This window comes from Scyliorhinus torazame, chromosome 13, assembly GCF_047496885.1.
Source record: "Scyliorhinus torazame isolate Kashiwa2021f chromosome 13, sScyTor2.1, whole genome shotgun sequence".
NCBI classification, from domain to species: Eukaryota; Metazoa; Chordata; class Chondrichthyes; order Carcharhiniformes; family Scyliorhinidae; genus Scyliorhinus; species Scyliorhinus torazame.
The window spans coordinates 220,155,176-220,170,901 of NC_092719.1; the positions used below are offsets into that span (position 1 = coordinate 220,155,176).

The following is a 15,726-nucleotide window of genomic DNA, read 5'->3' on the forward strand; positions in this document are numbered from 1 at the left end:
TTGATCCCAGCCCCCAAATTCGGCAGCCGGTGTCGGAGCGGCGGGGCGGGATTCACACCGCCCTCCGGCGATTCTCCGACCCCCTGCCGGGTTTACAGATGGATATAGATAGGGCCGGAGAATCGGCAGGAGGTGGCGTGAGTCCCGCCCCACTGCCCCGACGGCAGCTGCCGGATTCTCCGGCGCCAGTTTTCCGGCGGGGGCGGGTATCGCGCTGCGCCGGTCGGGGGCCGTTCGCAGTGGCCCCCCCCCCCGGCGATTCTCTGCTCTGCGATGGGCCGAGTGGACGCCCGTTTCCGGCCAATCCCGCCGGCGTGGATTAGACAAGGTCCTTACCGGCGGGACCTGGCTCTGCGGGCGGCCTGCGGAGTCCTCGGGGGGGGGGCACCGATCCACGCTGGAGTGGTTGACGCCGCTCCTCGGTGCCCCCCCCCCGCCGGAGAGCGGAGAATCCCGGCCAGATTTCTCATCAATAAAATGGGTTCGAGGGATGTGAGGAACAGGTGGGGGGTGGATTTGAGACCAGGGAGAGATCAGCCAGGATCTGATTGAATAGCGGAGGGGGCTCGAAGGGCTGAATTGCTGACTTCTGATCCTAATTCCTTTGTTCGTACGAGGGCTGGAGGATGGACGACCAGGGCATCATGGTACAGGAAGCCATCCAGCGGGAGGAGCACGCAAGAGTGTAATGGTCGCAGGGGACAGTGGTGTGACGGGAATTGACACTGTTCTCTGTCGGAAGGAGCTAGAATCCAGGCAGAGGGAGCCCAGTGGCAGGGTTCAGGACATCTGTTCCGGGCTAGAGAGGAATTTGCAATGGGAGGGGGGAAGGATCCCATTGTCGTGGCCCACAGAGATACCACTGACATAGGTAGAATGAGGAAAGAGGTTCTGCATCGAGCGTTTAGGAGACAGAGAGTGACAGAGAGTGACAGGGAGAGACAGAGAGTGACAGAGAGTGACAGAGAGAGACAGAGAGGGACAGAGAGTGACAGAGAGTGACAGAGAGAGACAGAGAGGGACAGAGAGGGACAGGGAGAGACAGAGAGGGACAGAGAGGGACAGAGAGAGACAGAGTGTGACAGAGAGGGACAGAGAGGGACAGGGAGAGACAGAGAGGGACAGAGAGTGACAGAGAGTGACAGAGTGTGACAGAGAGGGACAGGGAGAGACAGAGAGGGACAGAGAGAGGCAGAATGTGACAGAGAGGGACAGGGAGAGACAGAGAGGGACAGAGAGTGACAGAGAGGGACAGAGAGTGACAGAGAGGGACAGACAGGGACAGAGAGGGACAGACAGTGACAGAGAGTGACAGAGAGAGACAGAGTGTGACAGGGAGTGACAGGGAGGGACAGAGAGTGACAGGAGTAACAGAGAGAGAGAGTGAGACAGGGAGTGACAGTTAGTGACAGGGAGGGACAGAGAGTGACAGAGAGTGACAGAGAGGGACAGACAGTGACAGAGAGGGACAGGCAGTGACAGAGAGGGACCGAGAGAGACAGAGTGCGACAGGGAGTGACAGGGAGGGACAGAGAGTGACAGAGAGAGACAGAGTGTGACAGAGAGTGACAGGGAGAGACAGAGAGTGACAGGAGTAACAGAGAGAGACAGAGAGCGACAGGGAGTGACAGGGAGTGACAGAGAGAGACAGAGAGAGACAGAGTGTGACAGAGAGGGACAGACAGTGACAGAGAGTGACAGAGAGGGACAGAGAGAGACAGAGTGTGACAGAGAGGGACAGAGAGTGACAGAGAGCGACAGAGAGAGACAGAGAGAGACAGAGAGGGACAGAGAGTAACAGAGAGTAACAGAGAGTGACAGAGTGTGACAGAGAGTGACAGAGAGGGACAGAGAGTGACAGAGAGCGACAGAGAGTGACAGAGAGCGACAGAGTGTGACAGAGAGTGACAGAGAGTGACAGAGAGAGACAGAGAGCGACAGAGAGTGACAGAGTGTGACAGAGTGTGACAGAGAGGGACAGAGAGAGACAGAGAGACAGAGTGTGACAGTGGGACAGAGAGTGACAGGGAGTGACAGAGTGTGACAGAGTGTGACAGAGAGAGACAGAGAGTGACAGAGAGGGACAGAGAGTGACAGAGAGTGACAGAGAGTGACAGGGAGGGACAGAGAGGGACAGAGAGTGACAGAGAGAGACAGGGAGGGACAGAGAGTGGCAGAGAGACAGAGTGTGACAGAGAGGGACAGAGAGTGACAGAGAGTGACAGAGAAGGACAGAGAGTGACAGAGAGTGACAGGGAGGGACAGAGAGTGACAGAGTGTGACAGAGAGGGACAGAGAGTGACAGAGAGGGACAGAGAGTGACAGGGAGGGACAGAGAGGGACAGAGAGTGACAGAGAGAGACAGGGAGGGACAGAGAGTGGCAGAGAGACAGAGTGTGACAGAGAGGGACAGAGAGGGACAGAGAGTGACAGAGAGTGACAGAGAGGGACAGAGAGTGACAGAGAGTGACAGGGAGGGACAGAGAGTGACAGAGAGTGACAGAGAGGGACAGAGAGTGACAGAGAGAGACAGGGAGGAACAGGGAGGGACAGAGAGTGACAGAGAGAGACAGAGAGTGACAGAGAGGGACAGAGAGTGACAGGGAGGGACAGAGAGTGACAGAGAGGGACAGAGAGTGACAGAGAGTGACAGAGAGGGACAGAGAGTGACAGAGAGTGACAGGGAGGGACAGAGAGTGGCAGAGAGACAGAGTGTGACAGAGAGGGACAGAGAGTGACAGAGAGAGACAGAGAGTGACAGAGAGAGTCAGAGAGTGACAGAGTGTGACAGGGAGGGACAGAGAGTGACAGGGAGGGACAGAGAGTGACAGAGAGTGACAGAGAGAGACAGAGAGGGACAGAGAGTGACAGAGAGTGACAGGGAGGGACAGAGAGTGACAGAGAGGGACAGAGAGGGACAGAGAGTGACAGAGAGAGACAGGGAGAGACAGGGAGGGACAGGGAGGGACAGAGAGTGACAGAGAGAGACAGAGAGTGACAGAGAGGGACAGAGAGTGACAGGGAGGGACAGAGAGTGACAGGGAGGGACAGAGAGTGACAGAGAGGGACAGAGAGTGACAGAGAGTGACAGGGAGAGACAGAAAGAGACAGAGAGGGACAGAGAGTGACAGAGAGTGACAGGGAGTGACAGAGAGGGATAGAGAGTGACAGAGAGAGACAGGGAGGGACAGGGAGGGACAGAGAGTGACAGAGAGAGACAGAGAGTGACAGAGAGGGACAGAGAGTGACAGGGAGGGACAGAGAGTGACAGGGAGGGACAGACAGTGACAGAGAGAGACAGGGAGGGACAGGGAGGGACAGAGAGTGACAGAGAGAGACAGAGAGTGACAGAGAGTGACAGAGAGGGACAGAGAGGGACAGAGAGGGACAGAGAGTGACAGAGAGAGACAGGGAGGGACAGAGAGTGACAGAGAGGGACAGAGAGTGACAGGGAGTGACAGAGAGTGACAGAGAGTGACAGAGAGGGACAGAGAGTGACAGAGAGGGACAGAGAGTGACAGAGTGTGACAGGGAGTGTCAGATAGTGACAGAGAGGGACAGAGAGAGACAGGGAGGGACAGAGAGTGACAGAGAGAGACAGAGTGTGACAGAGAGTGACAGAGAGGGACAGAGAGTGACAGAGAGGGACAGAGAGTGACAGAGAGTGACAGGGAGTGACAGAGAGAGACAGGGAGGGACAGAGAGTGACAGAGAGTGACAGAGAGGGACAGAGAGTGACAGAGAGGGACAGAGAGAGACAGAGAGGGACAGAGAGTGGCAGAGAGGGACAGAGAGTGACAGAGAGAGACAGAGAGTGACAGAGAGTGACAGAGAGGGACAGAGAGTGACAGAGAGTGACAGAGAGTGACAGAGAGTGACAGGGAGGGACAGAGAGTGACAGAGAGGGACAGAGAGTGACAGAGAGTGACAGAGAGGGACAGAGAGGGACAGAGAGTGACAGAGAGGGACAGAGAGTGACAGAGTGTGACAGGGAGGGACAGAGAGTGACAGAGAGTGACAGAGAGAGACAGAGAGAGACAGAGAGGGACAGAGAGTGACAGAGAGAGACAGAGAGGGACAGAGAGAGACAGAGAGGGACAGAGAGTGACAGAGAGGGACAGAGAGTGACAGAGAGTGACAGAGAGAGACAGAGAGGGACAGAGAGAGACAGAGAGTGACAGGGAGTGACAGAGAGGGACAGAGAGTGGCAGAGAGGGACAGAGAGTGACAGAGAGTGACAGAGAGTGACAGGGAGGGACAGAGTGTGACAGGGAGGGACAGAGAGTGACAGGGAGGGACAGAGAGGGACAGAGAGTGACACAGAGAGACAGGGAGGGACAGAGAGTGGCAGAGAGACAGAGTGTGACAGAGAGGGACAGAGAGTGACAGAGAGTGACAGAGAGGGACAGAGAGTGACAGAGAGTGACAGGGAGGGACAGAGAGTGACAGAGAGTGACAGAGAGGGACAGAGAGTGACAGAGAGAGACAGGGAGGAACAAGGAGGGACAGAGAGTGACAGAGAGAGACAGAGAGTGACAGAGAGGGACAGAGAGTGACAGGGAGGGACAGAGAGTGACAGAGAGTGACAGAGAGGGACAGAGAGTGACAGAGAGAGACAGAGAGAGACAGGGAGGGACAGAGAGTGACAGAGAGTGACAGAGAGGGACAGAGAGTGACAGAGAGGGACAGAGAGAGACAGAGAGGGACAGAGAGTGACAGGGAGGGACAGAGAGTGACAGAGAGAGACAGGGAGGGACAGAGAGTGACAGAGAGTGACAGAGAGGGACAGAGAGTGACAGAGAGAGACAGAGAGTGACAGAGAGGGACAGAGAGGGACAGAGAGTGACAGAGAGGGACAGAGAGTGACAGAGTGACAGGGAGTGACAGAGAGTGACAGGGAGGGACAGAGAGTGACAGAGAGAGACAGAGAGGGACAGAGAGTGACAGAGAGTGACAGAGAGGGACAGAGAGTGACAGAGAGCGACAGAGTGTGACAGGGAGGGACAGAGAGTGACAGAGAGTGACAGAGAGAGACAGAGAGAGACAGAGAGGGACAGAGAGGGACAGAGAGTGACAGAGAGAGACAGAGAGTGACAGAGTGTGACAGGGAGGGACAGAGAGGGACAGAGAGTGACAGAGTGTGACAGAGTGTGACAGGGAGGGACAGAGAGTGACAGAGAGTGACAGAGAGACAGAGAGAGACAGAGAGGGACAGAGAGGGACAGAGAGTGACAGAGAGAGACAGAGAGGGACAGAGAGTGACAGAGAGGGACAGAGAGTGACAGTGAGTGACAGAGAGAGACAGAGAGGGACAGAGAGAGACAGAGAGTGAAAGAGTGTGACAGGGAGGGACAGAGAGTGACAGAGAGAGACAGAGAGGGACAGAGAGAGACAGAGAGGGACAGAGAGTGACAGGGAGGGACAGAGAGTGACAGAGAGTGACAGAGAGAGACAGAGAGTGACAGAGTGTGACAGAGAGGGACAGAGAGTGACAGAGAGTGACAGAGAGAGACAGGGAGTGACAGAGAGAGACAGAGAGAGACAGAGAGGGACAGAGAGGGACAGAGAGTGACAGAGAGAGACAGAGAGGGACAGAGAGTGACAGAGAGGGACAGAGAGTGACAGTGAGTGACAGAGAGAGACAGAGAGGGACAGAGAGAGACAGAGAGAGACAGAGAGTGAAAGAGTGTGACAGGGAGGGACAGAGAGTGACAGAGAGAGACAGAGAGTGACAGGGAGTGACAGGGAGGGACAGAGAGTGGCCTAAAACGGGCGGCCATCGGAGGCCGGAGAATCGCCGGGGGGCTGCTGCCAGCGGCCGCCGACTAGCGCGGCGCGTTTCCCGCCCCTGCCAAAACCCCAGCGCCGAAGAATTCGGCGGCCGGCGGGGGCGGGATTCACGCCGCCCCCTGGCAATTCTCCGGCCCGGCGGGGGGTCTTAGACACCCGCCCCTGAATTCAAAAAGGGAAGGAGACAAAAAACAGGTAAGTGTAGGCCAGTTAGCTTAATATCTGTCATTGGGAAAATGTTCGAGTCCGTTATAAAGGATGTAGAAGCAGCGGCTTCTAATAGATTAATAGATGATTTTCCCATCATGAAGCTATGCTGACATTTAGAAATACGTAATAGAATCAAATAGAGTCAGCATGGCTTCACAAAGGAAAAATCATGTCTGATAAACCTATTAGAATCCTGTGAGGTGGTAATAAGCAGGATAGATAATGGGCAATCAGTAGATGTAATATACTTGGACTTCCAAAAAGCGTTCGATAAGGTACCACACAAAAGGCTACTTAATAAGGGCAGCACGGTGGCACAGTGGTTAGCACTGCAGCCTCACGGCGCTGAGGTTCCAGGTTCGATCCCGGCTCCGGGTCACTGTCCGTGTGGAGTTTGCACATTCTCCCCGTGTTTGTGTGGGTTTCGCCCCCACAACCCAAAGATGTGCAGGGGAGGTGGATTGGCCACGCTAAATTGCCCCTTAGTTGGAAAAAATTAATTGGGTGCTCCGCGATTCTCCGATCGCGGGACAGAGTGTCCGCTCCGTCGTGAATGCCGTCGCGTTTCACGACGGCGCGAAGAGGGCACGGGCACTAGCGATTCTGGCCCCCACATGGGGCCAGCATGGGGCTGGAGGGGTTCACGCCGCTCCAGCCTCACTTCCTGGCACGCACTGGGGGCAGCGCCAACCCGCGCATGCGCGATGGCTTTACGGAACACGCCTGCCCCGACGCAACATGGCGCGGGGGTTCAGGGGCCGGAAGCGCAACAGTAGGCCGGGGAGAGAGGCCAGCCCACCGATCGGTGGACCCCGATCGTGGGCCGGACCCCATCGGAGGCCCCCCCCCGGGAGACGGAACGCCCCCCCCCCCCCCCACAGGCCACCCCCCGACCCTTCGCACTGAGTTCCTGCCGGCAGCGACCAGGTGTGGACGGTGCCGGCGGGATTCTGCTTTTACCGCTCGGCCCATCCGGGCCGGAGGATCGGCGGCCTGGCCTCGTACAGCGGCCTGCGACCGGCGCCGCGCCAAACGCGCCGGCGCAAATGGCGCCGATTCTCCACACCTCGGGGAATCGCACGCCGCGTCGGGGTGGCGTGGCGCGGGGCTCGGAGAATCACGCGCCGGCGTCGGGGTGGCGTGGCGCGGGGCTCGGAGAATCGCACGCCGGCGTCGGGGTGGCGTGGCGCGGGGCTCAGAGAATCGCGCGCCGGCGTCGGGGTGGCGTGGCGCGGGGCTCGGAGAATCGCGCGCCGGCGTCGGGGTGGCGTGGCGCGGGGCTCGGAGAATCGCGCGCCGGCGTCGGGGTGGCGTGGCGCGGGGCTCGGAGAATCGCGCGCCGGCGTCGGGGTGGCGTGGCGCGGGGCTCGGAGAATCGTGCGCCAGCGTCGGGGTGGCGTGGCGCGGGGCTCGGAGAATCGCGCCCCCAATTTATTTTTTAAAAGGCTATTTAATAAGATAAACCCCCTTGGTGTTGAGGGTAGTACATTAGCAGATGTGGAGATGCCGGCGTTGGACTGGGGTGGGCACAGTACGAAGTTTCACAACATCAGGTTAAGGTCCAACAGGTTTATTTGAAATCACGAGCTTACGGAGCGCTGCTCTGTCATCACTGTCATCTGTCATCAAATTGGCAGATGGAATATAATGTAGGGAAATGTGAAACTATGCCCTTTGGTAGGAAGAATAAAGGAGCTGAATGTTATTTAAATGGAGAGAGACTGCAGAAAGCTGCAGCACAGAGGGATCTGGGGGTCCTCGTGAATAAATCACAAAAAGCTAACATGCAAATTCAGCGGGTAATAGGGGAGGCAAACGGAATGTTGGCCTTTATTTCGAAGGGAATGGAGTACACAAATAGGGAAGTCCCGCTATAGCTATACGCGGCACTAGTTAGACCACACCTGGAATACTGTGAACAGGTTTGCTCCCCTTATCCAAGGAAAGATACATTAGCATTGGAGGCAGCACAGAGAAGGTTCATTAGCTTGATCCTGGGTTTGGAGGGATTTCATTCTGAGAGGTTGAGCAGGTTGGGCCTGTCCTCATTGGAGTTTAGAAGAATGAGAGGTGGCCTTATTGAGACATATCGGATTCTCAGGGGGTTTGACAGGGTCGATGCCGAGAGGATGTTTCCTCTTGTGGGAGAGTCTAGGACCAAAGTGCAGAATCTCAGATTGAGGGGCCACTCATTTCAGACAGAGATGAGGAGGAACATCTTCACTCAGAGGGGAGTGAATCTGTGGGATTCTTTACTACAGGGAGCTGTAGAGGCCGGGTCGTTAAGTATATTCAAGGCTGAGAGAGACAGATTTTTAATCAGTAAGGGAATTAAGATTATGGGGATAAAGCGGGAAAGTAGAGTTGAGGATTATCACATCAGGTCAGTCCTGATCTCAGTGACTGGGGAGTAGACTGAATGGGCCGAATGGCCTACTTCTGCTCCTATGTCTTATGGTCTCATGTTGGTCAGCGCACACGGGGCTTACATGTGGATAGGCCTTGATGAGAGTTACGACACAAGTAGCAGAGTTTAGGGTGAGCTCATGTTTCCAGAGAGGAGAATGTGGGAGAGTAGCTCGGAATGCATCGAGGTAATGAAGGCGTGAAAGAGGTTTTCAGCGCAGGTGAACTGAGACAGGACTGAGGTCGGGCAATGTTACAGAGGTGAAAATAGGTGGTCTTATTGATGACATGGATCTGTGGCTCAAAATTCAGCTCTGGATCAAATGTCACTCGGGCTGCGAGCAGGGTGGCTTCATCTCAGGATGTGACAGGGAGAGGATGCGGTCAGCAGGTTGGCTACAGAGTTTGGAGCAGGGATCAAAATTAGTCTTCCCAATATTTAGTCCACCCAGAGAGCTGTGCTCAGTGTTGAATATATTAACGTTTGAGGTCATTAGATTCTTGGGGGGGGGATTCTCCCCTACCCGGTGGGGTGGGCCGTACCGGCGGTGAGGAGTAGCGTGAACCACTCCGGCATCGGGCCGTACGGAACGTGTGGAAACCGCCGCGCCTTCAGGGGCTAGGCCGGCGGGCTTGGCGCCGCGGCAACTGGCGCGGAGGGAAAGAGTGCCCTCACGGCCCGCCCACGGTGGGCCCCCGATCGTGGGCCAGGTCATCGTGGGCCAGGTCATCGTGGGCCCCCCCCCCCCCCCCCCCCCCCCCCCCGGGGCCAGATCCCCCCCGCAGCCCCCCGAGGACTCTGCAGGCCGCCCGCAGAGCCAGGTCCTGCCGCTACGGATCTGGTTTGATTTACGCTGGCGGGAACGGGCGGCCACCCGGCCCATCGCGGAGCGGACAATCGCCGGGGGGGGGGCGCTGCCAACGGCCCCCGACCGGCGCGACTCGATTCCCGCCCCCGCCAAAAACCCGGCGGCGGAAAATCCGGCAGCCGGCGTCAGGGCGGGATTCGCACCGCCTCCCGGCGATCTCCAGCCCGGCGGGGGGGGGGGGGGGGGGGGGCGGGGGGGGTCGGAGAATCCTGCCCTCGGTCTCTCAGAGAATCGGGTGCAGCTGAGATCAAAGTTCAGCCACAATCACATTGAGCGATGGAACAGGCTCGAGGGGCTGAATGGTCTCCTCCTGCTCACGTTTTCCATGGTCTTATATCCCTACCCTTGAAGTCATTCCCTAGCATAATTCCCTGCCCGGGGAAAGAAAAGTCTTCCATGAGAAGCATTTGTCACCTGTATGAGCTGCAGCAGATACCTCAGCAAGTGGACATTGTCTAGCCCCTCCAGCCGTTTCACCGAGAACGTTCTCACTTTCTCATCGGCAATATCAATGCTCAGGAGTTCCAGTGCGGTGCAAATGTCAAGTTGCTGGGGGTTCCAGTGCTCAAAGATCCAGCGGGCCTCCTCCACGGCGTTTAGATCACCCCATTGGACTGTGTTGAGGAACCGGGGCAGTGAGACGCTGTACTGACCACATGATTCATTGAACCGTTTCAGCACATCCTTCTCTTTATGCTTCTCTTCCTCTTTTATTGGGATGTCCTCGTCGTCTGATGATTGGTCAATTTTACTGGATCGTGACTGCCTGCCGCTTGGTAACACCACTGGGTAGTTGTACGTGTCCAGCACGATACAGATTGCCGTGGAGTTCTCAACATCTGGGTTAGTCTTGGATGAGCGTTTGTCCACCTCGTGGGTCATAAGGCTTTCCTCACGGCCTGAGTAAGACCACATGTGAAGAATGTGTTCGCCTTGCTGGAGGAATGACCAGTGGTCAATCAGAAGGAGATTGACAAAGGAGAGGAGCTTGCTCTTACCTCTGTACAAATCTCCATCTTTAGTGCTCTGGGGGGCGGACCGCCCATCTCTTGTGTTCGAACTCTCCAGGTCCAGTCCGTACACAGACAAACTCAACCTTGATCCCTGGGGGAGGTTCTTCACCAAGATATCAAACTCAAGCCAATCATTCCACAAAACCTCTTCTGTGAGAGGCATCGGCTGAGACCTTGTGGAAGAAAGAACATTCTTTGCGTGATACACAGCTGCCTCCACGTATACATTTGGGAGGGTTTTGTTTGGTAAAATTGGAAAGTCCAAACCCACGAGCTTGACACGAAAGTACTGCTTGCAATCCCAGAGTGACAGAGCCAGAATCTGATCAATATCCTTGCCTCTTAGAGACAGTTGTTCATGGGTGGCAGTGAGACCTGTGCATTGGTCAACCAAAGGCCAGTCCTCAATGTTGACCTTATCATCTTCAAGGGACGGAGAGGGCAGCAATGCCAGTTGCAGATCCTCCTTATTCTTGATGCAGCGCCGGACCCAGATGAAGTCAACCAGCGACCAGTTTCCCGTGATGTACTCTTCTCTTCCACAGACCTTTAGGACTAAGCTACCATCCGTATCTTCTATTGGCAATCGTCTCTCTGCCATCTTCAGTGCGTAGGAATTCATCACCATGTCTGGTGTGTCGTAAATGCCCACCTTCATTTTATGACTGGTGCCATTGTAATAGATAATGACCAGCATCGTTTTACTGATTTGGCTCGCTAGGCTGGTGGGAAGCGGGTTTGATGCCAGCCAAGGTTCCATCGCATAATCCTTGCTGTTTCGATTCCGCAGCTCCGTCTTCCTCGCGGCAGTGAGCTTTCTCTGGGCAGAGGCCAGCTCACTGTGCTTGGTAGTGATGACACTCTGTAAGTCATAGCCAATCAGATAGGCCAGCTGCTTTCTGAACTCCACGCCCTCTTCTGTCTCCTTGCGCCTTTCTTTCATGTAAACGTGACCCTTCTTGGAACCCAAGCTCTTCCAATACTTCACTGAGTCCAGAGTCAGCAGGAACTGCTGCTCATCATAAATCTCAAACCAAGTGGGCCCTTTCTTGTACAAGAGCTGGCAGGAGTCCGGGTTGGAAAGTTGGTAGTAGGTACGTGTCACACTTTCATTAATGGCTTTCATCCAAATTAATAAGCGCAGGTTCCTCACTGTGCTGTTGATCGGTAATTCCACCCTAACCACCTCACTGTGGCCATTGTCAGGTTGTTGTGTTGGCAACACGCAAATGAAGAGCATTGTGCCTGAATCAGTGATAGGTCCCGTGTTGCACAATTTCTTCTCTTCGTCATCCAGGTGAATGGTGGACTGAGCTGGCAAGCGGTCCCTGTTCATCCTCCGCAAGCTACAAGATAGCACACAACACAAAATAATCAGCAAATACACAAATAAATTCCGCCACCATTTCAATTCAATGGAATTGTTCCCTCGCCTGGGTAATAGAGAACAGGAAGCTAATGAGTTCAGTCCTTGCACCACTGCAGGGCAACACGGGATTACATACAGAGGAAAGCTGCCTCTATTTCTACTATCGATGTCATAGAACATAGAACATAGAACTGTAGAGCACAGTACAGGCCCTTCGGCCCACGATGTTGTGCCCAACTAGTCTGAAACTAAGATCAAATTAACCTACTCCCAATCATTCTAGTCCACTCCATATGCCTATCCAATAACCGCTTGAAAGTTCCTAAAGTGTCCAACTCCACTACCACGGCCCAACCACTCTCTGAGTAAATGTCGGCTCACCCTTTCTCTTGTGGTTCCAGTGATGACTTAAAACTTGATGTGGAGATGCCGGCGTTGGACTGGGGTGAGCACAGTACGAAGTCTTACAACACCAGGTTAAAGTCCAACAGGTTTGTTTCGATGTCACTAGCTTACGGAGCGCATTCCTCAGGTGAATGCTTGCCTTCATTGGCCGGGGCATTGAGTATAAGAATTGGCAAGTCATGTTGCAGCTGTATAGAACCTTAGTTAGGCCACACTTGGAGTATAGTGTTCAATTCTGGTCGCCACACTACCAGAAGGATGTGGAGGCTTTAGAGAGGGTGCAGAAGAGATTAACCAGCATGTTGCCTGGTATGGAGGGCATTAGCTATGAGGAGCGGTTGAATAAACTCGGTTTGTTCTCACTGGAATGAAGGAGGTTGAGGGGAGACCTGATAGAGGTCGACAAAATTATGAGGGGCATTGACAGAGTGGATAGTCAGAGGCTTTTCCCCAGGGTAGAGGGGTCAATTACTAGGGGGCATAGGTTTAAGGTGAGAGGGGCAAGGTTTAGAGTAGATGTACAAGGCAAGTTTTTTACGCAGAGGGTAGTGGGTGCCTGGAACTCGCTACCAGAGGAGGTGGTGGAAGCAGGGACGATAGTGACATTTAAGGGGCATCTTGACAAATACATGAATAGGATGGGAATAGAGGGATACGGACCCAGGAAGTGTAGAAGATGGTAGTTTAGTCGGGCAGCATGGTCGGCACGGGCTTGGAGGGCTGAAGGGCCTGTTCCTGTGCTGTACATTTCTTTGTTCTTTGTTCTTTGTGAATGAATACCTCTTCATTCACCTGAGGAAGGAGCAGCGCTCCGAAAGCTAGTGACATCGAAACAAACCTGTTGGACTTTAACCTGGTGTTAAAACTTGATGTCAATCTGACGTCACAAAAGAATGGATCAGTCAGGAGTGTGCTGGAATACTCTCCACTTGCCTGGATGAGTGCAGCTCCAACAACACTCAGGAAGCTCGACATCATCCAGGACAAAGCAGCCCCGTTTGATCTGAACCCCATCCGCGACCTTCAACATTCACTCCCTCCACTACAGATGCACAGTAGCAGCCGTGTGCAAGATGCACTGCAGTAACTCACCAAGGGTCCATCAACAGCACCTCCCAAGACAATGACCACTGCCATCTAGAAGGACAAGAGCAGCAGATACCCGGGAACCCCACCAGCTGGAGGTTCCCCTCCAAGTCACTCACCACCCTGACTGGGAAATATATCGGCCGTTCCTTCACTGTCGCTGGGGCAACATCCTGGAACTCCCTCCCTAACAGCACAGTGGGTGTACCTACACCTCAGGGACTGCTGCGGCTCAAGAAGGCAGCTCCCCCCCACCTTTTGAAGGGCAACAATGGATGGGTAATAAATGCTGGCATTGTCCCAACTATGATTTATTTTTTATAAAAGCAAATTACTGCAGATGCTGGAATCTGAAATGAAAACCTTTGTCAAAGAGCCATCCAGACTGGAAACGATATCCTTCTCTCTCAACGGATGCTGTCAGACCTGCTGAGATTGTCCATTATTTATTTTACTTAACAAGCAATTTTCTTTTTGAGAACAGAACACCCTGCTTCATGAAGAATGGAACTCGCCAAGGGACTGGTCGAACACTAAAATCACCTCCGAGGTCTGTCATATCCCAATTACCTGACTTCCAAAGAGTTCCGATTCTCTGCGACTCGCTTTGCAATGGAGTGGGTGTTGTCTCTCACAGCTGCTCTCTCAGTCGCCGCTTCGAGCCCTGCGGGCAAGGTAGAAATGCAAACAAGTGAAAGCTCTGTGTCCTCTTTGAGGGGGACTGAAGGTCTAATGGATTTGGAAGGTTCTCCGATATCAGGGGCAGAATCACCTGCTGAACTGTTGTTTGTGTGACATGAGAGCCAAGTATGAGAGGATGGGGCGTTAATCCCTGCAGTTTCCTCATTCCTTGCTAATCGATGACCTGTTCTACCAGTTGAACGGCAATATCCAGTTTTAACAGGTCTTATCCACGCTGCTAAGGAGGTAATTGGCGTTCGGCCTTTATCTCCCCAGTTCTTATGGCTCCCCCTACCCAGACTGATCTCTCTTGCATAGTGTGAGGGTCATGTCCGCTTGCCACAATAAATCTCCTGTGCGAGTGGAGATAGGCTATTTCAGTGTTTTTCAAACTTTTTTCCCCCAGGACCTACTTTTACCAACCAGCTGACCTTTGCGACCCACGCCCAACGACCTTTGCGACCCTTGCCAACCCAACCTTCGTGACCCACGCCACCCGAAGTTCACCACCCATCATCCTTGCTTACCTTTAAAATGCGACAGGGGGGGCTGCTTGGTCCTCACAATCTCACTTGCTTCGTGATTCAATGTTGTGTTTCTGTTCCGGACTTCAGCTGATGGACCATAAGATGAGGGCAGCACGGTGGCGCAGTGGTTAGCACTGCTGTCTCATGGCGCCGAGGTCACTGTCCATGTGGAGTTTGCACATTCTCCCCGTGTCTGCGTGGGTTTCACCCCCACAACCCAAAGATGGGCAGGTTAGGTGGATTGGCCACGCTAAATTGCCCCTTAATTAAAAAATGATTTAAAGAAAAAGACCATAAGGTTGTAGAAGCACAATTAAGCCATTCGGCCCATTGAGTCTGCTCTGCCATTCAATCATGGCTGCTATGTTCCTCATCCCCATTTTCCTGCCTTCTCCCCATAATCACTGAGCCCCTGATTAATCAAGAAATCCGCTTATTAATCAAGAACACCAGATTTGTGCTTGAGGTCCTCTGCTTGAACTGGAAGGTGGAAGTATACATAATACTTCTTTCTTAGAACATCAGAACTAGGAACAGGAGTCGGCAATTCAGCCTCTCAAGGCTGCTCCACCGTTCAATACAATTATGGCTGATCCCCCCCTGGCCTCAACTCCACCATCCTGTCCGTCCTCCATAACCCTTCAACCCATTACCAATTAAAAATCTGTCTAACTCCTCCCTAAACTTACTCACTGTCCCAGCGTCCACCGCACTCTGGGTAGCAAATTCCACAGATTCGTGACCCTTTGGGAGAAGTAGTTTATAATAATAATAATCTTTATTGTCACAAGTAGGCATACATTAACATCTCTGTTTGCTGCCCCTTATCCTAAGAATATGGGGAGGAATTCTCCAGTAATGGGTCTGTGTCCCCACGTCCGCGAAATAACGCGTGTGAACCACTCTGGGCTTACCTGCTGGCAGCCGTCACGCTGAGTTGCCGCTGGGTGGAAGCATGAGAGAACCACGCCGGCGGAAACCCGGCCAGTTGACTGGAGAAACGGCGCGGGGACCAGTCCGGCGGTGCGCGGCTGCGCCCGCCCGATTCACGGCTATTCTCCGGCGATCGGAGAATCACGGGAGCGGCGTTGGACCTGATCGCGGGTTCGGTGCCCATTATCTGCCCCCGCGCCGAGCGCGATTCCGGGGCGGAGGCTCGGACAATCCCGCCCAGGGTTTCCCGTTCTCAAATCCCCCACAAGACGAAACATCTGCTCCACGTCTACTTCATCCACACCTTTTCTCACCTTGTATACCTCAATCTTCCCTCATTCTTCTAAACTCCAGAGAGTATCGGCCTAAACAGCTCAATCTCTCCTCATACAACAAACCCCTCACCTCTGGAATCGAACTAGTGAAACTCCTCTGAA

General features: G+C 54.1%; 1 protein-coding gene across 5 annotated transcripts in view; it reads right to left on the bottom strand.

Moving 5' to 3' along the window:
- Positions 1-14,703, bottom strand: part of LOC140388630 (phosphatidylinositol 4,5-bisphosphate 3-kinase catalytic subunit gamma isoform) — a 190,898-nt gene extending 176,195 nt beyond the window's left edge. For 4 of the 5 annotated variants that reach the window (XR_011934233.1, XM_072473079.1, XM_072473077.1 and 1 more), the window contains exons 1-2: positions 13,719-13,980; positions 9,690-11,634 (exon numbers count right to left, since the gene is read on the bottom strand). Coding sequence is in view for 4 of the 5 variants with exons in the window: in XM_072473079.1 (XP_072329180.1) it covers positions 9,690-11,624 (1,935 nt within the window). In the remaining variant the exon portion in view is untranslated. Of the gene's footprint in view, positions 1-9,689; positions 11,635-13,718; positions 13,981-14,356 lie in introns of those variants that run through there. The other variant, XM_072473078.1, reaches the window with a different exon arrangement.
- Positions 14,704-15,726: the final 1,023 nt, after the last annotated feature.